Below are 20,730 nucleotides of genomic sequence, written 5' to 3'. Positions count from 1 at the left end.
CCCTGGCTGACTTAGAACTAGATCTGTAGACTAGGTTTGCCTCAACTCAGAGATCCACTTGCTCTGCCTCCTGAGAGCTGGGATCAAAGACGTGCACTGCCACCCTGGCTTCATTTGCTGACTGTTTTTCTAAACAGTGAATCATCTTAGCTGAGTGTGTGCTATAGTTTGACTGGAGCTTGTGATAAGAAAGGCTGTGTGCCAGAAGTTGGGTTCTCTATGAACTAAAGAGGTGGTGGACTTTTTGTGCATTTTTTTTTAAGGTATCAGATCCCCTGGAAATGGGGTCACAGACAGTTGTGAGCTACCATATGGTTGCTGGGAATCAAACCCAGGTCCTCTGGAAGAACAGCCAGAGCTCTTAACTGCTGAGCCATCGCTCCAGCACTGCAGGCCTATCTCCATGAGTTTGAGACTAGTCTGATCTACAAAGTGACAGCCAGGGTTGTTACACAGAGAAACTGTCTCAAAAAACAAACCAAACAAACAAACAAACAAAAACAACAAAGAAAAGAAAAGAAAAAAAGAAAAGAAATTTATTGCTGGGCAGTGGCGGTGCTTGCCTTTAATTCCAGCACTTAGGGAGCAGAGACAGGCAGATCTGACTCAGTTTGGTCAGCCAGAGATACACAGAAAAATCCTGCTTCGAAATACACACACACACACACACACACACACACAAAGAGGTGACCTTTTAAAAGGCAAGGTCTTTGGGGAGTGTGGCTGAGTGCACCCAGGTAGGAAGCCCACAGTGAGAGCCAGAGGGGAGGATGTCTACAATCGGTCAAAGAACAGTATTTGCTAGACAAGATAAGCTGCAAGTAACTCACAGCTGCTGTGGCTGCACTCACAAGGCGGTCACAGGACCACACCAGCCAAAACCACACCAGCCAAAATGCTAGCATGGATGGGGGAGGGACTTATGAAGTCCCACCCCTAGCTGAGGAGCCACTGGCAATGGATGGCTGCTGGGTCCTTGGGGAGAGCTACCAAGTGCTCAGCTGCTGAGCCTCTCTGCAGGTCCTAGGCCACTTTTACTAAAAGGCATCCATTAAATCTGCCACCTGGTGGGTGCTGGATGAGCAGAACTGCTTTTCAAATGCACTTTAATCTGTTTGCAGGTGTACTGGTCAGTGTAAACATGAAACGTTGGAGACTCCAGGGGAGAGAGACTATTGCTGGTATGTTGGTTTTAATTTCAAAAAAGGGGGAAGATTTTGATGCTGACAGTTTGGACTGACAGCAGTTTGGGGAAGGGCTAGAGTAAAAAGGAAGGGACTCCCAGGCAACACCCCTCCCGCCAGGGCATCTGGTCCCAATCAGTCTCTCTGGAGGACAGAGCTGTCAAAACACAACTGGGTAAAGACAGCGACAACCCACCAGACTGCAGAGACTGCAGGGCGGCACTGCGCCATGGAATGCCTGTCTGGGTCTCAGGGACCAGGTGCTCCCGTGGGGCCGGGGCAGGCACGCTGGTTCCTGATCGCCTGGGTATGCTGCTAGAAAATCAAAGACGGAATCATTTCATGGTGTTAGGAATCTGGAAAAATAAAAAATCATCTCAGTTAGAAAAGGAACGTCCCATTGGAGCCAGCCAGAGGATGAGAAGAGTGGGGAGGTGGTTTTGGTGCCACTGAGGCAGGTGGCCCAGTGACAGTGGTCGCAGGTGAGTGGTGGTGATGCCAGGATCACCTGCTGTGGGTAGTGTCCCCTCAGTGCTGGACCACAGGCTCCCATCCGGCTGTGGCCATGAGAGCCGTCCACTTCTTCCAAATCCTCTACACGGATTTTTCCTTAGTTTGTGCTTCCCTTTGGTTTGACACGTAAGGAGACGGGGACATGGTTCTTTGTCACTTGTCCAAAACTGAGAACAGGTGAAGGCAGGTGTCAGGCTTGGCCTGCAGTGGCCCTTGTGGCGGTGCTCAGGGTATGGGGCCAGGCAGGCTGGGCACCGCCGCTGGCCTCACTTCTGTGGTGGAGGGACAAGGGACAGAAGGCTAGAGATGGTGGCTGCCACGCCCCCACCCCACCTCTCTCCATTTGTGGCAATACGACAAGGAATGGATAGGCCTGACTGGCAGATGACACAGGAAAAACAGCAAAATTCTAACTCGTTCCATCTCTGAAGGTGGAAAAGATCAGATGGTTACTAAAATAATCAATTTCTCAATTGTGTCCGGGCGGCCGTATCCGAGCAGCGGAGGTGGAGGCTCACCCGGGGCAGGCACAGTCAGTCGGGCTGAGCCGGGGCTCAGGATGGGCGGTGACCTTGTCCTCACAGGAGGCTGCACCGGAAGAAGCTGGTCCTCTTCTGCTGCTCTACTGTGATCTTGACCCCGTGGCTGCTCCCCTGCGGACTGTTCCCTTCCTGAAGTCACAAGTGGGCCTTGTTACTTACTGAGGATCATCAGCACCGTTAATTACCTGCATACAGCCGTCAGTCATCCCTTCTGTCTGCCTACCACTGTCCAACTGACCCCTCCAGCATCCATCACCCCAGATCCATTCACCACTATCCATCCGCCTGTCCCTGCCGTTCAACTATTCCCTACTAACCACTCAAGTGCCCACCCATCACCCTTCCCACTCATCTATCTTCGATCCCACCCACACGAATTCTTGCGGCCATCACCCACCCTCTTCCAAACAACCATTCCACTATCCCGACAGCTCACTCACCTTTCACAAACCCACAGAGCCATCTTCATCTGCTTTCCTTAATCCCCTAGGCCTTCACCCTTTCCTTCCCCTCCCCCAACAGATACCTCCCTCTACACTTGTTTGTCCCTTGTCCCCTCTGGGCACTGAGATGAGGATCTACTGGATACTGGTCAAGTGTTCTGCTGCCGAGCCACATCCCCAGTGGTACAAACCATCTTGTCTGCTCAGCTCTTCCTTTGTCCCCGCTGCTTCCATCTGTCTACCCATTCTTCTATGCTAAACATCCCTACATCTATCATGGAGGCAGCCAAGAGTCAGGGAGACTATGTCCCTTAGGGCTTGGGAGGTATGGGCTTAGAGCTTTCTGACCCTGTGCCCCAGTGGTGCCCAGGTCCAGGGGCTGCCAGAGACATAGAACCTAAACTCTAACCTTTCTCTTCTAAAGAAAACTTTTAAAAATTACACTTAATTATTTGCATGTGCATGTATGCACACGTGCGCATGTCTGTGTGTGTGCTCTTGCGCATACACATGTGCACATGCAGTTAGGAGAACAACTTATGGGAGTTAGTTCTTTCTTTCCACAGTGTGGGTTCTGGGTGTCTACCTCAGTTATCTTGCCCACCCAGAACTCCAATTCTGACCATGTTATGCTGACGCAAAAGCAAACATACAAATACACAAACAAGTACACAACCAAAGCTGTAGTGGCTGCATGCTGCACCTATCTGGTATACTGGTTTATAGGGAATGCTGCTGTTTGAATGTAAGCATTGAGGAGATGCTGTGGAGAAACCTTGGGCCTCCGTGGCTGAATTCATACAGCTCAGGATGGATGCTGTGAGAGACTTGTAGGGCAGGCTATATCACATTGTGTCCCCCATGTCCCCAGGCTTTAGTGGCACACTCAGCTCAGTATGGAAAGCTCTGCTCTCTTTGCTTGGCAGTGGGGCCTGCTAGGTTTTAAAGGGTTGGGGTGACATCTGAGTGAGAGTCTGAGCTCCAGCACCTACATAAAAAGCCAGGTGTGGGGGTTGGAGATACAGCCCAGCAGTTAAGAGCACCGGCTACTTTTGCAGAGGAACTGGGTTTGATTCCTAGCATCCATGATGTACAGCTCCAGGGCATCCTATGCCTCTAGACTCCCAGGTACCAGCACACATATGCACATTCTTTCCCCTTATCCCTAAAAATAAATCTTTAAAAAAATAAGATGTGAGGCATGGAGGTGCATACTTTTAGCTCCAGTACTCAGGAGGAGAGACAGATGGCTGTCTACATGGGATAGCCTGGTCTACATGGGAAGTCCCAGGCTAGCCAGAACTACATAATGAGACCTTGCCTTAACAAACAACAAACAAACAAACAAACAAACAAACAAACAAACAGGTATTGGAGAGGTGGCTTAGCAATTTAGAACACTGGCTGCTCTTTCAGAGGACCTGAGTTCAATTCCCAGCATCTACATTGCAGCTCATAACTGCCTGTAACTTCAGATCCAGTTGAGCTCATGCCCTCTGGTCTCTGTGGGCACTAAGCATGCACATAGTGTGCAGACATGGTGCACAGACATTCATGCAGGCAAAATATCAAACACATTAAAACAAACAAACAATGAAATCATAAAACAGAAACAAAACAAGTCACGATGGTGGTGTTTTATAGTCCCAGTGTTCAGGCGGAGAGACAGGAAGGTCCTGAGGCAACTGTCCAGAGTCCCAGCCTAAGCAGCTGGCTCAGGTTCAGTGAGACCTTGCCTCAAAATCTAAGGTAGGAATTGAAGGAAGAAGATACCTGATACCTGACATCATTGACTTCTGACACACACACACACACACACACACACACACACACACACACACACACATACTAGGACAGTAGGCTTGGGCAGTGATGTGCCACCCTGGTCAAGGATGGCTGCATCCTACAGAACCCCACGTGGAGACCTAGGAAGAACCCAGACTCACCAATTTTTTGTCCATTTTTGCTTTGATATCCCTGGCGAGAGTGAAAAATGCCTGTGGAAACAGCAGGTGGTCAGAGCCCTCTAGTGGTGGGATTTGCTGGGGAGGGATTCCAGCTAGCACTTCCTCCTGTTCCTAATGAAGTGCCCCATCTGTCACCCTCTGTAGAGCACCTTGGGGACAGAGGCCTGCTGTGGGCACGTCCCCTAAACCAGCAATCCTGTGAGTGTGAGGGGGTCTTATACACAGTTGGCCCTTGACACAGAGGCTCACAGGACACCATGTGATTGGCCCAAAGGTCCCAAGTGGTTAACTGGTTCAGAAGGGTCTGGAGGACCTGGAAGGTATCTATCCCTGGCTGTGTCTGCCAATGCCAATCCCCTACCCTTTTATTTTAGAGAGATTTTTTTCATAGCCCAGGTTGGCCTCAAACTCCTGTTTCTCCAGCCTCCACCTCCAAAGTACCGGGTTGACACGTGTCACCACCAAGCCTGGCCTCTGTCTTGAAAAATACCCACAAATGCCAGCCTGCTTGCCCACTGCCCACAGAGAGAACATGCAGAGGGAGGTTGGATTTAGCATCTCCATGCAGTGTTGGTGACTTGGGAAGTGGTGCCAGGGGAAAGAGCATAGAGCTGTTGCCCTTGAGTGGTGGGCCTGGACAGGGAAGGAAGCATCTGATGGCACGAAAAGGGAAGAGATGCAGCAAAGGCTGGGGAGGCTGGGCCCACCCAGGTGGCTTATGGGAGGAGTGGGGGTGAAGGCCACCGAGGAGGGCAAGGATCTTGGTCACTATCCTCCGGGTACTGTGTGGGTTGATGTGGACGATTTAGTTTTTTGTCTATTTTCTGAAGCAGTCTTGCTGTGTAGCCCAGGCTGGCCCCAGCAATCCTTCTATCTCAGCCTCCTGAGCTCTGCAGGTCTGTTTTTGAGGCCTGTGAGGGAGAGGTTGCCGGCCAGGTGCCAAGTTGGCACTGCCTTGGAGTCAGCATGAGGATAAGGTCACAAAACTGGGGCTGTGAATTTGCAGTGTGGCTGAGATGAAGGCGACTGGGCTATCTCCTAGGTTGGCTTCAAGTGACGTGTACCCCTTACATCCAACAGAGGGCAGTGCAGAGTCCCCATCAGCAACGCTGGACTGGGGCCCCTGAGCCAGAGGCCAGTTCCTCGGATCCTCCAGGCTGAATCTCCCAAAGAAAGGCCTCTAAGGCCCCAGCACTGACCCCTCAAGCCCCACAAGCCCACGTATCCCCGGAGCTGGGGACTCACATTCTCCACATTGATGTTGGCCTTCGCACTGGTCTCCATGAACTTGATCCCATAGTCAAGTGCCAGCTGTAATGGGTACACGAACACAGTCAACTCTCAGTGTTCCCTAAGGAATGGAAGCTGGGGTGGGGCTGGCACAAAGCTCAAGTAGTGACGACAGGCCAGGACAGGCTAAGGGTGTCACCTTCATTGTGTGATGGTACTGCACCAAGCGGGAGGGAGCAGAAGAGAGGAGGCCTGAGCCAGCTCTGTTCCTTGCTGTTCCTGGCCTTGGTGGATGCTGGTAATATGGTTGGAGTTCACTGCCAAGTTCTTGCTGCTAGCCATAGGCTGCCTGTCCTCTAGCCCTGACTGGGGGGGGGGGGGGGAGGTGTTTACCACCTCACAAGACTCTCTCCTCCATCCCAAGCAAGCCAGGATGGCAATGTTATCCTATGCTCAACAGACTACTAAGGGGCACATGGGTCCCCTGGGGTGGAACCGGCTCTGGCACCCACCTTTTCTCCCCGCTCCTTGGACACCTGTCTCTTGTCGTTCACGTCACACTTATTCCCCAGTATCATCTTCTCCACATCTGCAGAGGCATGCTGAGGAAAACAGGGTAAACAGGGTCAAAGCGGCAGGGTGGGGATTACTCAGGGCTGACAGCCATGTACCCAGTTGTTGAATCCTTCTTGACTGTAAATAGCTTCTATAGGTCACAGTCATCACGTTCCAGGGCCAGGGAATTCCAGAACGGACACCGAGAGACCTTAGCCACACCTGCCCCGCTGTTCTGTGTTAGTTTATGTGTGTGCATTTCATGCACAGATCATGGAGAGGACTACTTGTCTCCTTCCACTCTGTGGGTTCTGGGACTTGAACTCAAGATGTTAGGGTTGCTGGCAAGTGTCTTTACCTATTGAGCGACTCGCCAGCTAAAGCCCCAATGCCTGCTTGGACCTTTTTACTCTCTCTTCTCTCTAGGGTCTAGAAACAAGGCTGTGTCTAGAACAGCCAAAACTTCTGGCTAAGTTCTTGACGAGCACCCAGGCTTGGCCCAACCCTGACTTCTCTCCAAGAAACGGTTCTGCTGTAGTTCCCTCCAGCGGCTCCTCTGAAGAAGGAAAACCAGAAAGCAGTTCTGCTGTGAGGAAAACACTTCTCCACTTGGCCACACCTCCTGTCTGCCAGAAGACCACGCCGCCGGGTGTCCCAAGCCATTTAAGGATGACTCCTCTTTTGACCAAGATGGCTTCTGTAGCCAGGGCAAGGCCTGGCACACAAGCCCAAAGCAACTGCTTACAAACAAAGGTCCTGCCTCTCAGCCTGGCCTGGGTGTCCATCAGCCCTGGGGCCACAGTGTATGTGTTCCTTTGTGGCTTTATAGATGGGTGAAGTTCTTGACATCCTAGACCCACTGCTCCACCTGCTTAGTCATCAGGGCCACAGGTGGAGCTGGCCAGGAAGGTATGAGGTGTGGCAGCGCCTGGGCACTGATCAGAGGACAAAGTTAGCTGCAGGAGGGGAGGCTGGGCTGGCTGCCTCCTTGTCCCTTCAGTTCAGGGTCTTTTTCTTTGACTAGCTGTGGACCTGAATATGGGCTTAGACAGGCTCACACTGTGTTGCGGCTATAGTTCAAAATGTAACACACCATCCAAGTACAAGTCTCGGCTGCTCTAGAACCTTCTCTCTCTATAAAGAGCCAAATGCTCATGTGACCCTAAGCAGAGATGATTGCAGGATCAGTCAAACACTACTGTGTGGGTCCTGGGTCAATGGAGATTTTGGGCAGACAGCACTTGTCTTGTTCCCACGCCCCACCCTCTGCTTGTCCCCTATGTTTCTGGCTCTGAAGTATAGTCTCAGGAGAGGAAGCAAAAAGGGGCCCTCACCTCTTCAATGTTCCGAATCCAATTCCGGATGTTATCGAAGGACTTCTCATTGGTAATGTCATAGACCAGCATGATACCCTGAGTGGGAAAAGAGAGACATGGGTAAACCGGGCTGTGGTGGCACACGCCTTTAATCCCAGCACTCAGGAGGCAGAGGCAGGAGGATCTCTGTGAGTTTGAGACCAAACTGGTCTACAAGAGCTAGTTCCAAAGCAATACAGAGAAACCCTGTCTCAAAAAAAACAAAAGAGAGAGACATGGGCTTTGAGGGGTCCCACAGAGTGTACCCATCAGGAGTGGGTGTGGCCACTGCCAGAGAGAACCACTGTCTCAACATAGCCTGTCAGCTTCCCCTTCTCCACTGGAGACCTATCTGACTCCCAAGCTTGACCTCACTGCTACTGTAGAGGAGAAACCAAGGCATAGGGAGATGAGATCTTTCTGATTAAGACTGAAGTCCAAGACACCTGAGTGCTGTTGGTTCATGCCTAAAATCCTAGCACTCAGGGAGGCTGAGGCAGTTTGAGACCTGAAAGTTTGAGACCAGTCTGGGCCAAATGGTAAAATTCTCAACCCCCCCGAACTCCCGCCGCCACAGAGCCCCAGAAGATGCTGAGACAGAGAGCAGCCGCCCTCTGATAGCCCCGTAATGTCCTGGGTTTATGTGGTGCCTACAATGGCCCAGAGGTGGCACTATCACAAGGCCCACAACTTGGCTCCAGCCCAGGTTCTGCTTCTCCTCTCCCTCAGGCTACTGGTACAGTCCTGTGTAGAATACGGCATCCTGTCTCTAAGGTCACCCATACTGGCCAAGGAAGAGGAACAATCAGCAAGGGAATAGCACAATGGCAGGTATGTGTGAGGGCCTGGGTCCCATTCACAGCACTGAAATGAGAATAAATACACAGTAACTTGAGCTGCCATTGTCTGTAATTTCAGCACTCAGGAAGCTGAAGCAGAAGCTTACTCCAAATCTGAGGTACAGGGACGGTGCCAAGGGAAAAGCTGGCTCAGTATGGTATGGTGGTACATGTCTTTCATACCAATACTCAGGAGCAGGAGCAGGTGGATCTCTGTGAGTTCAAAACCAAGCTAGTCTACATAGTGAGTTCCAGACCAGCCAGGCTGCATAGTAACACCCTGTCTCAAAACAACAACAACAACAACAACAAAATTGGGCTTGGACTGTAGCTCAGTAGGGAAAACATGCATGAAGTCCTGGGTTCTACCATGGCACTTTTGTGAATCAGACATGGTGGCAAAGGCCTGTTATTCCAGCACTCAGGAGGCTGAGGCAGAAGGAGCAGAAGTTCCAGGCCAGCCTAAGTTACACAGCAAGAATGTGCTTCAGCACTGAAGGAGACCACTACTATCTTGGTGCTGGTGCAGGCCCCGTTCTTGGGGACTGTCAAGTCTTGGCTGCTGAGCAGGGCTCATGTCCACACCTGTACTCAGGGCACAGTCATGATCCAAGGAGATATCAGGCTGAGGCCAAAGGTGCTAGGTGGGGGTAAAGGGGACAGGGAGAGGCTCAGCGTGACTATCTCAGCCCAGAGAGGTCCAGAGGGCAGAGGTATCCCCAGACCCCAGCGCTCTTGAGAAGCAAAACAGGATTAATTTTAATGAGGGTGCTAAGGTTGCAGGCCATAGGATTGAGTTTCCAATGTTGGCCGCCCTTCTTGGACGCTCTAAATACTTAATTTAATGTCGCCATTCATGTCTTTTGTTCCCAGGCTCCTCAGGTGTCCCTGTGAGTTCTCAGGAATCAAGCATACACAGGGACTGAGACACACACTGCCCTCACAGTGTGGACAGCCTGCTGGGAGGAACTGGGGTCTATGGCCCTAAATGACAGGGGAGCTACAGAAGGGACAGGGTGATAGGGAGAATGGGACTCTGGGCAGATGGTCATCTGTTTTCATAGCAGCCTGAGGCATGTTCCACTTTCTCAGAGAGGAGACAGCTGGAAGTGTGATCCAGAGTTCTGGGCAGAACTGGGGTAGCTCCTCCTGCCCACCTTGTCCCTTAATACCCTGTTTTGCATAGTCTCACATAAGCAGGACCTGGTTAGGGTGGACTCTGTCCTTTCTCGCTGTCCCCTCATCTCCATGGGGGACATATGTGGGGTAAGTTTGCTGACATGTCATCTGGCTGCAGGCCCAGGTAAAAGATGGAACAATGATAATCCCAAGTAAATCCAGCCTTCAAGTTGTTCTAGCAAATTCCAGAGATGCTGATGTGGCCCATGTGGCCCTTCTCAGTACTAGGAGGTCAGTCCAGGGTTTGTCCTCCATGTAAGGATGGGCTTCCTTGTGCTCCTCTCAGCCGTCAACAAAGGACATTCCCACCATTTAACTGTCCGGGGTCTGAGGCCTGGGAGAGTGTACTGTATGTGCAGAGGATGTAGCAGGGCGCACTGATCTCTTTAGAGCCAGTTTGGGTGCTGGGTTGCCCGAGGAGTTGAACACAGGCTCCACATGACTTAAGTCTTGGCAGGTGTGGTGACATACACCTATGATATCCCAGCCTAGGGAGGCTAAGGCAGGAAAATTCTGAGTTCCTGAACCTTGTCTAAAAATCAAACCAAAAAAGGGGGCTGAGATAAGCTCGAGTCCATAAAGTGCTTACCACATAAGCCTGAGTTTGATCCCTAAAACCCTCATCATGCTGCACTGCACTGCAATCCCTGCACTGAGGGGGCAGAGACAGGCTAATCCCTGGGGCTCATCGCCAGCTAGCCTGGTCTACCAAGTTCCAAGCCAGAAGCATTCAAGGAGCAATGCTGGAAGATGATCTACCTGATCTTAGTCTCCACACTCATGCACACATAAGCATGTGCATCCAAATGAACACACACACACACACACAATTTTTACAATAGATACATAGAACATAGAACAAGCTGGTGCAGGGATACACACCTGCCACCCCAGCACTTGGGAAGTTAAGGCAGGAGGATTTTGAGTGCCAGGCCATCCCAGCCTATGAAATGAGTTCTAGGCCAGTCTGGGCTACGTCTGGGACTGTTTCAGCAAGATGAAACAAAACAAAAGTCAATCACACAGGCTTTCGTACTATGACCTGCTGCCGCTTGTTTCCACATCAAGAACAACAGAAACAATAACAAAGTTGGTACCATGGCGCCTCTGTAGTAGGCTGTTGTGATCGTCCTAAACCGCTCCTGTCCAGCCGTGTCCCTAGAAAGGAGGATGAAGGATATTAATGACATGTACAGCCTGCTGGATTCCCCTCCCTTGAGGCCCTCCTGCTCAGGAAGCAGGGCTATCCCCATGATTACATGAAGAGGACTGTGGAGTGACAGGCTGAGGCCTTTCCAAGTCCCCTTCCATGCCTTGGCTTCCAGGTATTGTCGTGGGGACCCGGAAGTTGGTGCCGAGGCTGTCAGGGAAAACAAGGTGCCCACTCTGTCAGCACCTTTGCAACAGAGGCGGTGTCCAGGGAGGTGGTGCCTGAGTTGGTGACCAAGCCTGGACCAGTACTGGGCACATGGAATATGTCATGTGTGGTTTACAAACAGGTGTCCGTTACATACCTGCCTGTCATTTCAGCACTGGGGAGGCCTAGGCAGGAGGATTATGAGTTCCAGGCCAGTCTGTGAGACACTGTTAGAGAATAAAAAAGGGATGGTGTGCCTGGTGGTACAGTATTTGCCTAATCCATACAAGGTCTTAGGTTCATCTCCAGGACTGCGAGGACATGTCTTTTGTCCCTGAGCCCATGGTTCCTCCCAAGAGCTCTGGACATCTGAATTACACAAAAAGGTCTAGTGCTAAGTCCAAGTTCTACCTCTTGCCTTTACTGTTTTCTTACTTGTTTGTGAGTACACAGCACATGTATGGAGTAACTTGCAGGAGTTGGTTTTCTCCTTCTACAGTGTGGGTCCTGGGGATCACACTCAGGTCATCAGGCTTGACAGAAAGCACCTTTACCTGCTGAGCCATCTTGCTGGCCCCTTGGCTTTGAATCTTACTTTTTGGTGGCACAGGGATGGAAGTCAGTGTCCTGTGTATGTTAAGGAAAGTGCTCTGTCACTGAGCTCGAAAGCTCTTATTTTACTGTGATGACCTGCTGGTGGCCATGCATGGTAAATGTCAACTGCAGCCCAGGCCGGCTTCCCAGTATCTTCCCCGGTGAGAATGCTGAGGGCAGTGGAAAGGGAGGAGCCAGGGCAGGTGGCCTGGCTTGCTGGGACTGTGTCACTTTGGACTTGGTCACAAAGGCTGCCACATGGCCACCCTGTTGGAAGTGGAGAATTTCTATTGGTCCACTTACCATGTGGCCAGGACTGATGACTAAGCCCTGAGGACAGACAAGGACTCTCTCATCCAGGTTCAAAGTCTGAAGTCAGACTTGGGGTGATGACTAGTAGGAGTCAAGGGCACCCAGGAGGCTCCCCCACAGATACGGGCAAGCCAGGTAATGGTTCATGCTGAGATTAAAGGGAACTGACTACAACATGGGGGAGGGGCACCTAGGCTCTCTGCTCCCATTCAGAGGTGCCTGGTTGGTGAATGCTTGACCACACTTCTGTTTGGTTCTGACACAGGTTCTCACTGTGTAGTCCAAATTGTCCTAGAACTTGCTGTGACCCTCCTGCCTACCCCATGAGGGTTGGGATGACATGTCCCACTGGAGCATATTTTTTCAAGTGATTTGGGTCTATTTGCCCAAGGCTGACTGGATTCAGCCTCCCTGGGATGCCCTCAAGTCCACACCAATGATGGAGACTTAGATGCTCACACTTCCCTGACTGACTCTGGCAGTGGAGCCTCCCTCAGGGCTGAGGAGTGTGAACACTCATGGCCTCTGGGGCTGACCTTCTCTTCAAGGTTGTTTGTGGGTTTCAGGTCCACACACCAGGAAGTGAGGTGAGGCCTGGGCTCTCTTCTCAGGGGAAAAAACAGGAAGTGGGATGAGGCTTTTAAAATTTGGAGTGAGGCTGTGGGCTCGAAGGAAACCCCCAGGTGGGTGCGGTGGCACACATTTGTCATTCCAGGCCCTGAGAACCCGAGGCTAAAGACTGTAAGTTCCAGGCCAGCTTGGGCTACAACGTGGGGCTCTGTCGCAACAAAAGAGAAAGAGGAAATTTGTAGCCCAGGCGTCTTATGCCTACTCTCCAAGATCACAGGAGGGCAGAGCCACCAGACTGAGCCGGTGACAGGAGCCATGGCTTCGGACCTATCTGCAGAGCACTGGGCTTTCAGGATCCCCTCCAGCCCCGCACTTGAACACTTCTGGAAGTATTTCCTGTCTCTGCTACCTCCTTGTACCGAGGGTTCCCTTCAGGCTCATTGAACCATACTGGATAGATAGCTCTTCACCCACAGGCTCCAGTGGCCAGCAGAGCATGGCTGCCTGGGCTGGGTATGAAACTCTGGAAGCTTCTGAGGAAAAGGACTGTGTGCCAGGGTCTGCTGCCAAGGAATCTTGCCCAGCTGGTAGAGTGTCTGCCTAGCATGCATGGGGCTCTGGGTTCATTCCCATCAGTGCAAAAACCATACATACATGTGCTGTGACATACACCTGTCATCTCAACACTTAGGAAGGGGATGCAGGAAAATCAGGAATTCAAAGTCATCTTTGGAGCTGGATGTGGTTATACCCCTTTAATTTCAGCACTTGGGTGGCAGAGGCTGCACAAAGAGACTTTGTCCCCCAAAAAAAAAAAACCAAAAACAAACAAAAAACCCCAAAACCAAAGGACAGAGTGTGTGGGGAAGGGAAGCTTCAAGTGTGGAGTCCGTGGAGCCCAAGCTGCAGGCTGCAAGGCAGCGGCACTCACCATATCTGCAGTTTAATCCTCTTGCCATCGAGCTCTATGGTCCTAATTTTAAAGTCAATGCCTGAAAGAAAAACAAGAATGAAAGGTGTTATTGAGGTCAGGCCACTTCCCGAGTTGCCAGCCTAGGCTGGTGACAGAGGCTATGGCTTATGGAGCAACAGCTGGGTGCTGGGTCCTCAGGAGCTCAGGGTTCTCTCTACCCCAACAATACTGGAAGCTTCTGGAAGTATCCTTCCCTGCTTGAAGCAGAGCCTGAGGCTGTAGAGGCTAAGGGAGCTGGGAGGAAGCCAATAGCTGGTGGGAGGTGGGCAGGCCCATCTCACGCTGGCGCCGCCTTCCTGCATCGTGGTTGGGCCCCACAGTGGGCATCCAGGTCCTGCACACCAAAGCATCAAGCAGCAGATATACACCCCACAGTGCACTGCACACACACAGGCCACATCCTCCCTCCCTAGCCACTGCACAGGTTCACGTACCTACTTTTTGTTATTCTTGAGACAGGATTTCATGTAGCTCAGGTTGGCCTTAACCTCCTGATTTTTCTGCCTCCACTTCCTAAGAGCTGCGATTATAGATATGTGTCTCCAAATCTGGTATATACAGATACAGGTTTTCTTCTGTACAGATGGTCTACCAGCTACCTGTCAAAGCCCTGCACCAATGCCACCTCCTAAGACCCCTTTGTGATGGTGCTAACTCTCTATCTCTGTACTCCCCTCTGCTGAGAGTGACTTGGAAGCTCTTTGGTGCCCACTATTAGCCCCTTCCAGCCTTCAAAAATACAAGCCTTGGTCTTCAGATGTAGCTCAGATGTAGAGCAATTGCATAGCATCTACAACAAGGCCTGGAGTTCCATCCAGAGCCACAGGGTAGAGGGCAATATGGTGAATTGTGCCAGGCACACCAATACCCAGGAGGTGGAGGCAGGAAGATCAGGAGTTTATGATTACCTTTGCCTACATAATGAGTCTGAGGCCATCCTCAAGATCAACAAAAAACCAAAACAACCCTAAGTCTAAGTATATACTGAAGCTGGTCTCGACCCCAAAGCTTCCAGTGGGCCCAGCAGCAGGCAGGATGCCCAGCAACAGATCATCTCTGTGGTGGTATATTGCTGTCATTGAGCTGAATGAAGGACTCACATGACAGATATCTGTAGAGCAGCCTCAAAAACACAATGCTACGTGAGAGAAGCCAGATAGGAAGGACACATATGGAGTGACTAGGCTGAAAGAGCATGCAAATCTGGAGACGAGGACTGTACCTGAGGTTGCCAGGCCAGGGGGCATGAGGGTGTTGGTGTTTCTTTTTGGCACAAGGAGACATTCTGAAATTTATTATGGTAATGGATGTCCAACTCAAAGCATACCAAAAGGTGCTACTGTAAATGGGCGGATCAATGAGATGTCAGTTATGACAAAGCTTTTTTTTTTTTTTTTTAATTTAAGGGCTGGCAAGATACTTGCTCAGCATATATACAGACTTGCTGTCAAGCCTTACAACTGGGTTTGATTTCTGGAACCCACACATCACTGGCCCATGGCCATAGGCTCATGTATTCCAGTGCTTGGTCACCAGAGAGTGAAACCATTTGAATGGATTAGAAGGATTAGGAGGTGTGGCCTTGGAGGTGTGTCACTGGAGTTGGGCTTTGAGCGTTTAAAAGCCCAATCAGGGATGGAGAAATGGCCCAGTGGTTAAGAGCACTGACTGCTCTTCCAGAGGATCCAGGTTCAATTCCCAGCACCCACATGGCAGCTCACAACTGTTTATAATTCCAGTTCCAGGGACCCGACACCCATTCACATAAAAAAATTTAAAAGCCGAGTGTCTTTCTCTCTTGGCCCGTGGATCAGGATGCAGCTCTCAGCTACTGTTTCAGTGCCATACACGCTGCCACACTTCTTGCCATGATAACAGACTGAGCCTCTAAAACTGTACACCAGTCCCAGTTAAATGCTCTCCTCACAGCAATACAACAATGTAGTCATGACAGAGGCCCTCTGTGCAGCCATGCTGGTCCCCTGGCAGTACACTTGCTCTTCTCTTTTCTGGAATGTTCTTTGCTTCCATAGTCACCAGTGCCCCTCTTGCTCAAGTTGTTCAAAATGGCTTTTTAGGGACCTTCCACCACTACCACACCAACACTAGACATACTATAAACACCCATTCCATGGCATGCAAGAGAGCTGGCTAAGGACCCTCTACCTACACCAAAGCCTGATGGTATTCAAATCCTTCTCATGCTATGCCATGCTGTTTACACAGGAACTCTGACCATACTTCATAGGTTCTCCTTAATACACAGTTCGGGGAGGTGAGGATACCCTTCAGGAGCAGCTCTCTCCTGGAACTGAGCTCAGGTTGTCAGGCTTGGCTGCAAGGGTCTTTACCTGCTGAACCATCTCACTGGCCTACATTTCCTTTTAGACCGGACCTCACTGTTTCATGAACTTTCCTGGAGATACAAACAGGCCTCTATTCAGGTCTAACAATAGACCAAATTCCACCCAAGCCCAGTAGGGTGAACAGGAGCACAGTTAAGGGGGTCACTGAAAGCTGCATGACAGACCTCCATCGCTACATGAATAGAGTCCACATTTAGCCTTACACACTATGTACTCCAGTATTCATTGAGACTTTGTGTAGCAGGGACACAACTACTGGGCGCTGGGAGGAGGTGCAGGCGGGAGCAGCAGACAGCGTAGGCTTTGCCAACACTGAGCCTCCCTAGCCCACCTTCAGGGAAGGCCAACAGTCGAGTTATCAGGGCTCTAAGATGGGAAGCCAGGTGTGAATCTGAGACTAGCATGGGCTACAAGAAAGACCCTGTCTGGGCAGGGGGTGGCTCTTACACTTAGAGGGTAGCACCACAGCAAACCCCGCAGCCCAGGCTGACTGGAAATTCAGTGATTCTCCTGCCTCAGCCTCCCTAGTGCTGAGATTACAAGCACCATGCCTGGGTCCTCTGTAGATTTTCAGTTCTGTCTAGAGGAGACACAGATTACCCACTGTTCAGGCTGGCAAAGGGCAGTGAGTAAAGATACTTGCCAACAAGCTCAATGACTTGAGTTGGATTCCTAGAATCCACATGGTGAAAGTAGAGAACCAACTCCTACAGGTTGTCTTTGACACCCACACATTGGCCACAGCATACACATGTCTACACACACACACACACACACACACACCAATCAAATTAATAAATGTTTTATATACATACATATATATATGTACATACATATGTATGTATATATGTATGTATGTATGTATGTATGTATGTATTTTTGAGACAGGGTTTCTCTGTAGCTTTGGGGCCTGCATAAATGTTATTTAAAATCTTTTTTAAAAATGGGGGTGGGGCTGGGGCTGTGGTCCATCTGGCAGAAGGCTTGTCTAGTCTGCACACAGGCCTCAGGTCCACCCTTAGCACCATATAAACCAGAGGTGGAGATGCACACCTGTCACCTCAGCACTTGGAGGGAGAAGGAGGAGTTCAAGGCCAGCCTTGGCTACAAACAATCTGAAGCTAAGGTAGGAGGAAAGATTAAGCCTAAGAGTCCTAGGCTAGCCTGCCCCCCCCCCCCAACACACACTGGTGAGATGGCTCAGTGAGTAAAGACACTTGCCACATAGCCTGCGTTTGACCCAGGATCCCACACGATGGAAGGATAGAACTGATTCCTGCCAAGTTGTCCTCTGACCTCTACATATGCACTATGACAGGAACGCCCACACAGAAATAAATGTGGTCAAAGTTAAAAAAAAAAATTGGGGCTCATTTGGTAGGCTGCTTACCTAGTATCATGGACTCTACCCCTAGGACCCAAAAACTTGAGTGTGTTGGAGTATCCCAGCAAACCCAGAACTCGGAAGATGGAGGCAGTTCAAGGTTATCCTCAGCTACATAAGGACTTCAAGGTCAGCCTGGGCTACATGAGGCCCCATCTCAAACAAAAGATGGTAACACGGCTACAGAGTCTGTTGAAACCAAATGAATGGCCCGAGGAAGTGGCTGGGCTCTGAGCCTGACTTGAGAACTGACTTCAGGGCGTTGCAGAACCAGGTTCACATCACAAATAATTCATGTGGCTCTGGAGAAGAATCTTCCAGGGGCACAGCTTCCAGAAAACAAACAGCACTCAATCCTGGCCCATTAATGAACATAGTAAGAAGAGCTGGCTCAGTATAGACGCACCTTCCAGCACAATTTTAGGACTAAGTGGCCAGGGTAGACTCTCCCAGAGACATTCCCCAAGGTGTCACACGTGTCCAGTGACACACGAAAGTCCAGGGTCATTGTGTAACCCTGGCCATGAGCTCTCCTAGTTTCTATTAACACAAGAATTGAATTTGGAACTGTAAACTTCATGAGGCTCCAGAATTAGGCTATAACTTCAAAGTCAAGGAGATTAACAAAACCAGTGGAGCAGGGTGGCTCACATCTGTAATTCCAGCGTTCAGGTGACAGGGGCAGGCAGATGTCCATGAGTTCCTGGACAGCATGGTGAAAGTCAACCCCATTGTCAACCTCCAGCTTCCTGCACTCACACTCATACATGTGTGTGCGTGTGCACATGCATGCCTGTATGCACACGCGTGTGAAAGTGTGCACACGCACCCCCCTCTCGCGTGCGCACACACACACACAAATAAAGCAAAGAAAAAAAAATCCTGAACCAATGCTGGTAGTGACGAGGAAGTGTCTGAGGTCGGGAAACAGATTTGTGTTGAGAGCAAGTCAGAGCCTGTGGGCAGCTACTGCATTTCCTGCTTGGTCCTCACCTAAGGGTGACTCCAAAGCTGGATGTCTGGGTGGGGAGAGGAGAAGCTTCAGATGCACCCATGCCGAGGGGTGCCTAAACCCTGTGTCCTCCAGACGAACCTCTTCACTTGTACAGATCTAATTCTCAAAAACCCAGGGCACCATCCAAGATAAACAGTGCCACATCTCCTCTAAACCAAGTCAGATCAGAGAGGGTTAGAGCTTGTTCAAGGATGAACAGCACCTGGAGTCCAGGTATGACAACCGATACATGACTGCCTTAGAGCGCCCACCAGGAAAGAGAGCTTCGAGGACATTAGCACACAGTGGTCTGGGGCAGGGAGACAATACAGCATGGTTGACATTACATAGACATCATTTCCTAAGTTTTCCTTTTCTTTCCAAGCCAGGGTCCCCAGTAACTCAGACTGGCCTTGACCAGTCTGTGTAACCAAGGATGACCTTGAACTCCTGACCCTCCTAGGGCTGTCAAGTACAGGTATTCACTGGCACATCTGGTTTCAGGGTGCTGGCGATGGAACCCAGAGCTGCAACAACTGAACAACGGTTTGGCTTGGGATAAACCAGGTCGAGGGACCAACCTCTTGTTCCAGGGTCATAGAGCATGCAGATCACTGTGTCTGACAGGAGTTACTTTCAGGTCCAGCCTTCTCAAGTTGGGCCATGACTACTCATGGCAAGGAGCAAGATCTGCACCATTTTTGACGTCACGACTTGGGCTATCACAAGTCAATTATGTTCAGCTGAACCGTGAGGCAGCCCTGGGGGAAAGCTGTTCAGGGTGGCAGGTGGCGTCTACTGTCTGTGATAGGGAAGTCAAGGCTGCACGTGGCCGCGGCTGATCTTAGTTTCCCATTGGAACTTTCCCCCCTCATATCCCCACTAGAATGACAGGTACTACTTTGGGTTGGAGTCCTGATTAAAGGTGGATTGACAGTGCTGGCCCTGTGGGGGTGTAAGCTGACACCTCTATGGGACAGCTAGGCCTTGAATTTTGGAGTCAGGCACACCTGGGTTCAAATCCCATCCCTGACACCTGTAGACTGTGCCCTTCAGTGCGTGCCACACCCTCCCTCAGTTTCAAATTCCTCCTCCAGCGACACAGCACCCAAGAAGAGAGCACCACAGTGTTTGATATGGCACAGGCCGAGCCTGCCACATAGGGAGTGATGCACGGGCCAGGGGTCACCTCCATGCCTCAGTTTCCACTTTTATAAGACGGAGATCTCTCCCAAAGAACAGTCTCGAGGGCTCCTGTGAGGACGCGGCGCTGATAGGCGCCAGGACCCCAGCCCAGGACAGCAGCCTACGTGTTCCCGTCTGCACCTCGCTCCCCGGAGCCCCGCCACCGCCCGGGCTCCCTTCGGGGAGGTGAAGGCCGCTGCGGTTGTCCGTCAGGGCCCGCGACCCTCCCGGAGCCTCGGCCCGGGTGGATCCTGAGTCGATCCCTCAGCCCAGCCAAACAGGGGCGCGCCCAGCCCGGACCCCGGCCGCCCCGAGGCCCCGCTACCTATGGTGGAGATGAACGTGGAGTTGAAGGCGTCCTCGGAGAAGCGGAACAGGACACAGGTCTTCCCCACCCCCGAGTCCCCGATCAGCAGCAGCTTGAACAGGTAATCGTAGGTCTTCGCCATATTACACTCTCTCCACGACGGGAAGTGCGGCCAGCGCCTCGCCACTGGTCGGCAAACCCGTCCATCATCGCAGATCCCGCCCCCTATTGGCCCTTGGCCCGCCGCGCGTCACCAAGGCCGACGCCCGCCCTCCCGAGCCCCGCCCGTCCCAGGGAGCCCAGGGGAAAGAGGTGAATCCGGCGCAGTGCCGGAAGCAGCCGGATCGCATAGCTCATTGGCTGACCCTTGGGATAGGGAGTCTTGTGATTGGCTAATGGTGGAGAGTTGGAGGGCGAGGGCCTCAAATGACCAGCGGTGGGTGTGGCTATATCCTGGCCCCGCCTTCTCACTCCCCCTCCCCCCAACCCTTCGGTGGCCTCGCCCTGCCTCCGACTGCGGGGAGGGGGGAACCCCAACAGTTCCGCGCGTTGGCTTCTGAGGGAGAGCTGGAGCGGGCTTGGTGAGAATACGCATGCGTACTGGGAAGACGGTTGGCTCCAGCAGAGGGCGCACGCGCGCGGAGGACGCCTCAGGTTTCCCGCCTTCACAGACCGCGCAGTCGCTGTAGGCGCTGAGGCGAAACGCGGGAAGTTGCTGTATGGCTGTGCTGATTCCTCCGTGGAGGTTTTCGGCAGAGGTAAAGTGGAGGTGGTTAGGGTGGGCTCCAGACTCACTCCCCGGCCATGGCGTCCACCACTGGACACACTTAGGTGCAGCCCAGGCAAACGCCGTGTGGGTGACGAGCCCGCCACCCAGCGCG

At 51.5% G+C, this 20,730-nt stretch overlaps 1 protein-coding gene across 1 annotated transcript; it reads right to left on the bottom strand.

Annotated features, from left to right (window-relative positions):
• Window positions 1-513: 513 nt before the first annotated feature.
• Rab8a (RAB8A, member RAS oncogene family) lies at window positions 514-20,027 on the bottom strand. The gene is made up of 8 exons (XM_048442831.3): window positions 19,868-20,027; window positions 13,572-13,632; window positions 10,905-10,965; window positions 7,769-7,846; window positions 6,392-6,481; window positions 5,895-5,960; window positions 4,629-4,679; window positions 514-2,368 (listed from the first exon to the last, which is right to left on the bottom strand). Exons 1-8 carry the CDS (start codon window positions 19,989-19,991, stop codon window positions 2,276-2,278), a joined length of 624 nt encoding a protein of 207 aa, XP_048298788.1. The 5' UTR covers window positions 19,992-20,027; the 3' UTR covers window positions 514-2,275.
• Between the last annotated feature and the right edge of the window lie 703 nt (window positions 20,028-20,730).

Source organism: Myodes glareolus, chromosome 23 (assembly GCF_982192425.1).
Source record: "Myodes glareolus chromosome 23, mMyoGla1.1, whole genome shotgun sequence".
Classification (NCBI taxonomy): Eukaryota; Metazoa; Chordata; class Mammalia; order Rodentia; family Cricetidae; genus Myodes; species Myodes glareolus.
The sequence above is the reverse complement of the archived record's forward strand: the minus strand, read 5'-3'. Positions and strand labels throughout refer to the sequence as shown.

Bases quoted from the DNA above. Each gene is read 5' to 3' on its own strand.
- Rab8a (XM_048442831.3), bottom strand. From the start codon at position 19,991: ATGGCGAAGACCTACGATTACCTGTTCAAGCTGCTGCTGATCGGGGAC. The intron at 7,847-10,904 runs GTACCAACTTTG...TTTCCCACTCAG, and splicing joins CCTACTACAGAGGCGCCATG to GGTATCATGCTGGTCTATGA. The intron at 5,961-6,391 runs GTGGGTGCCAGA...TACCCATTACAG, and splicing joins CCAAGGAGCGGGGAGAAAAG to CTGGCACTTGACTATGGGAT.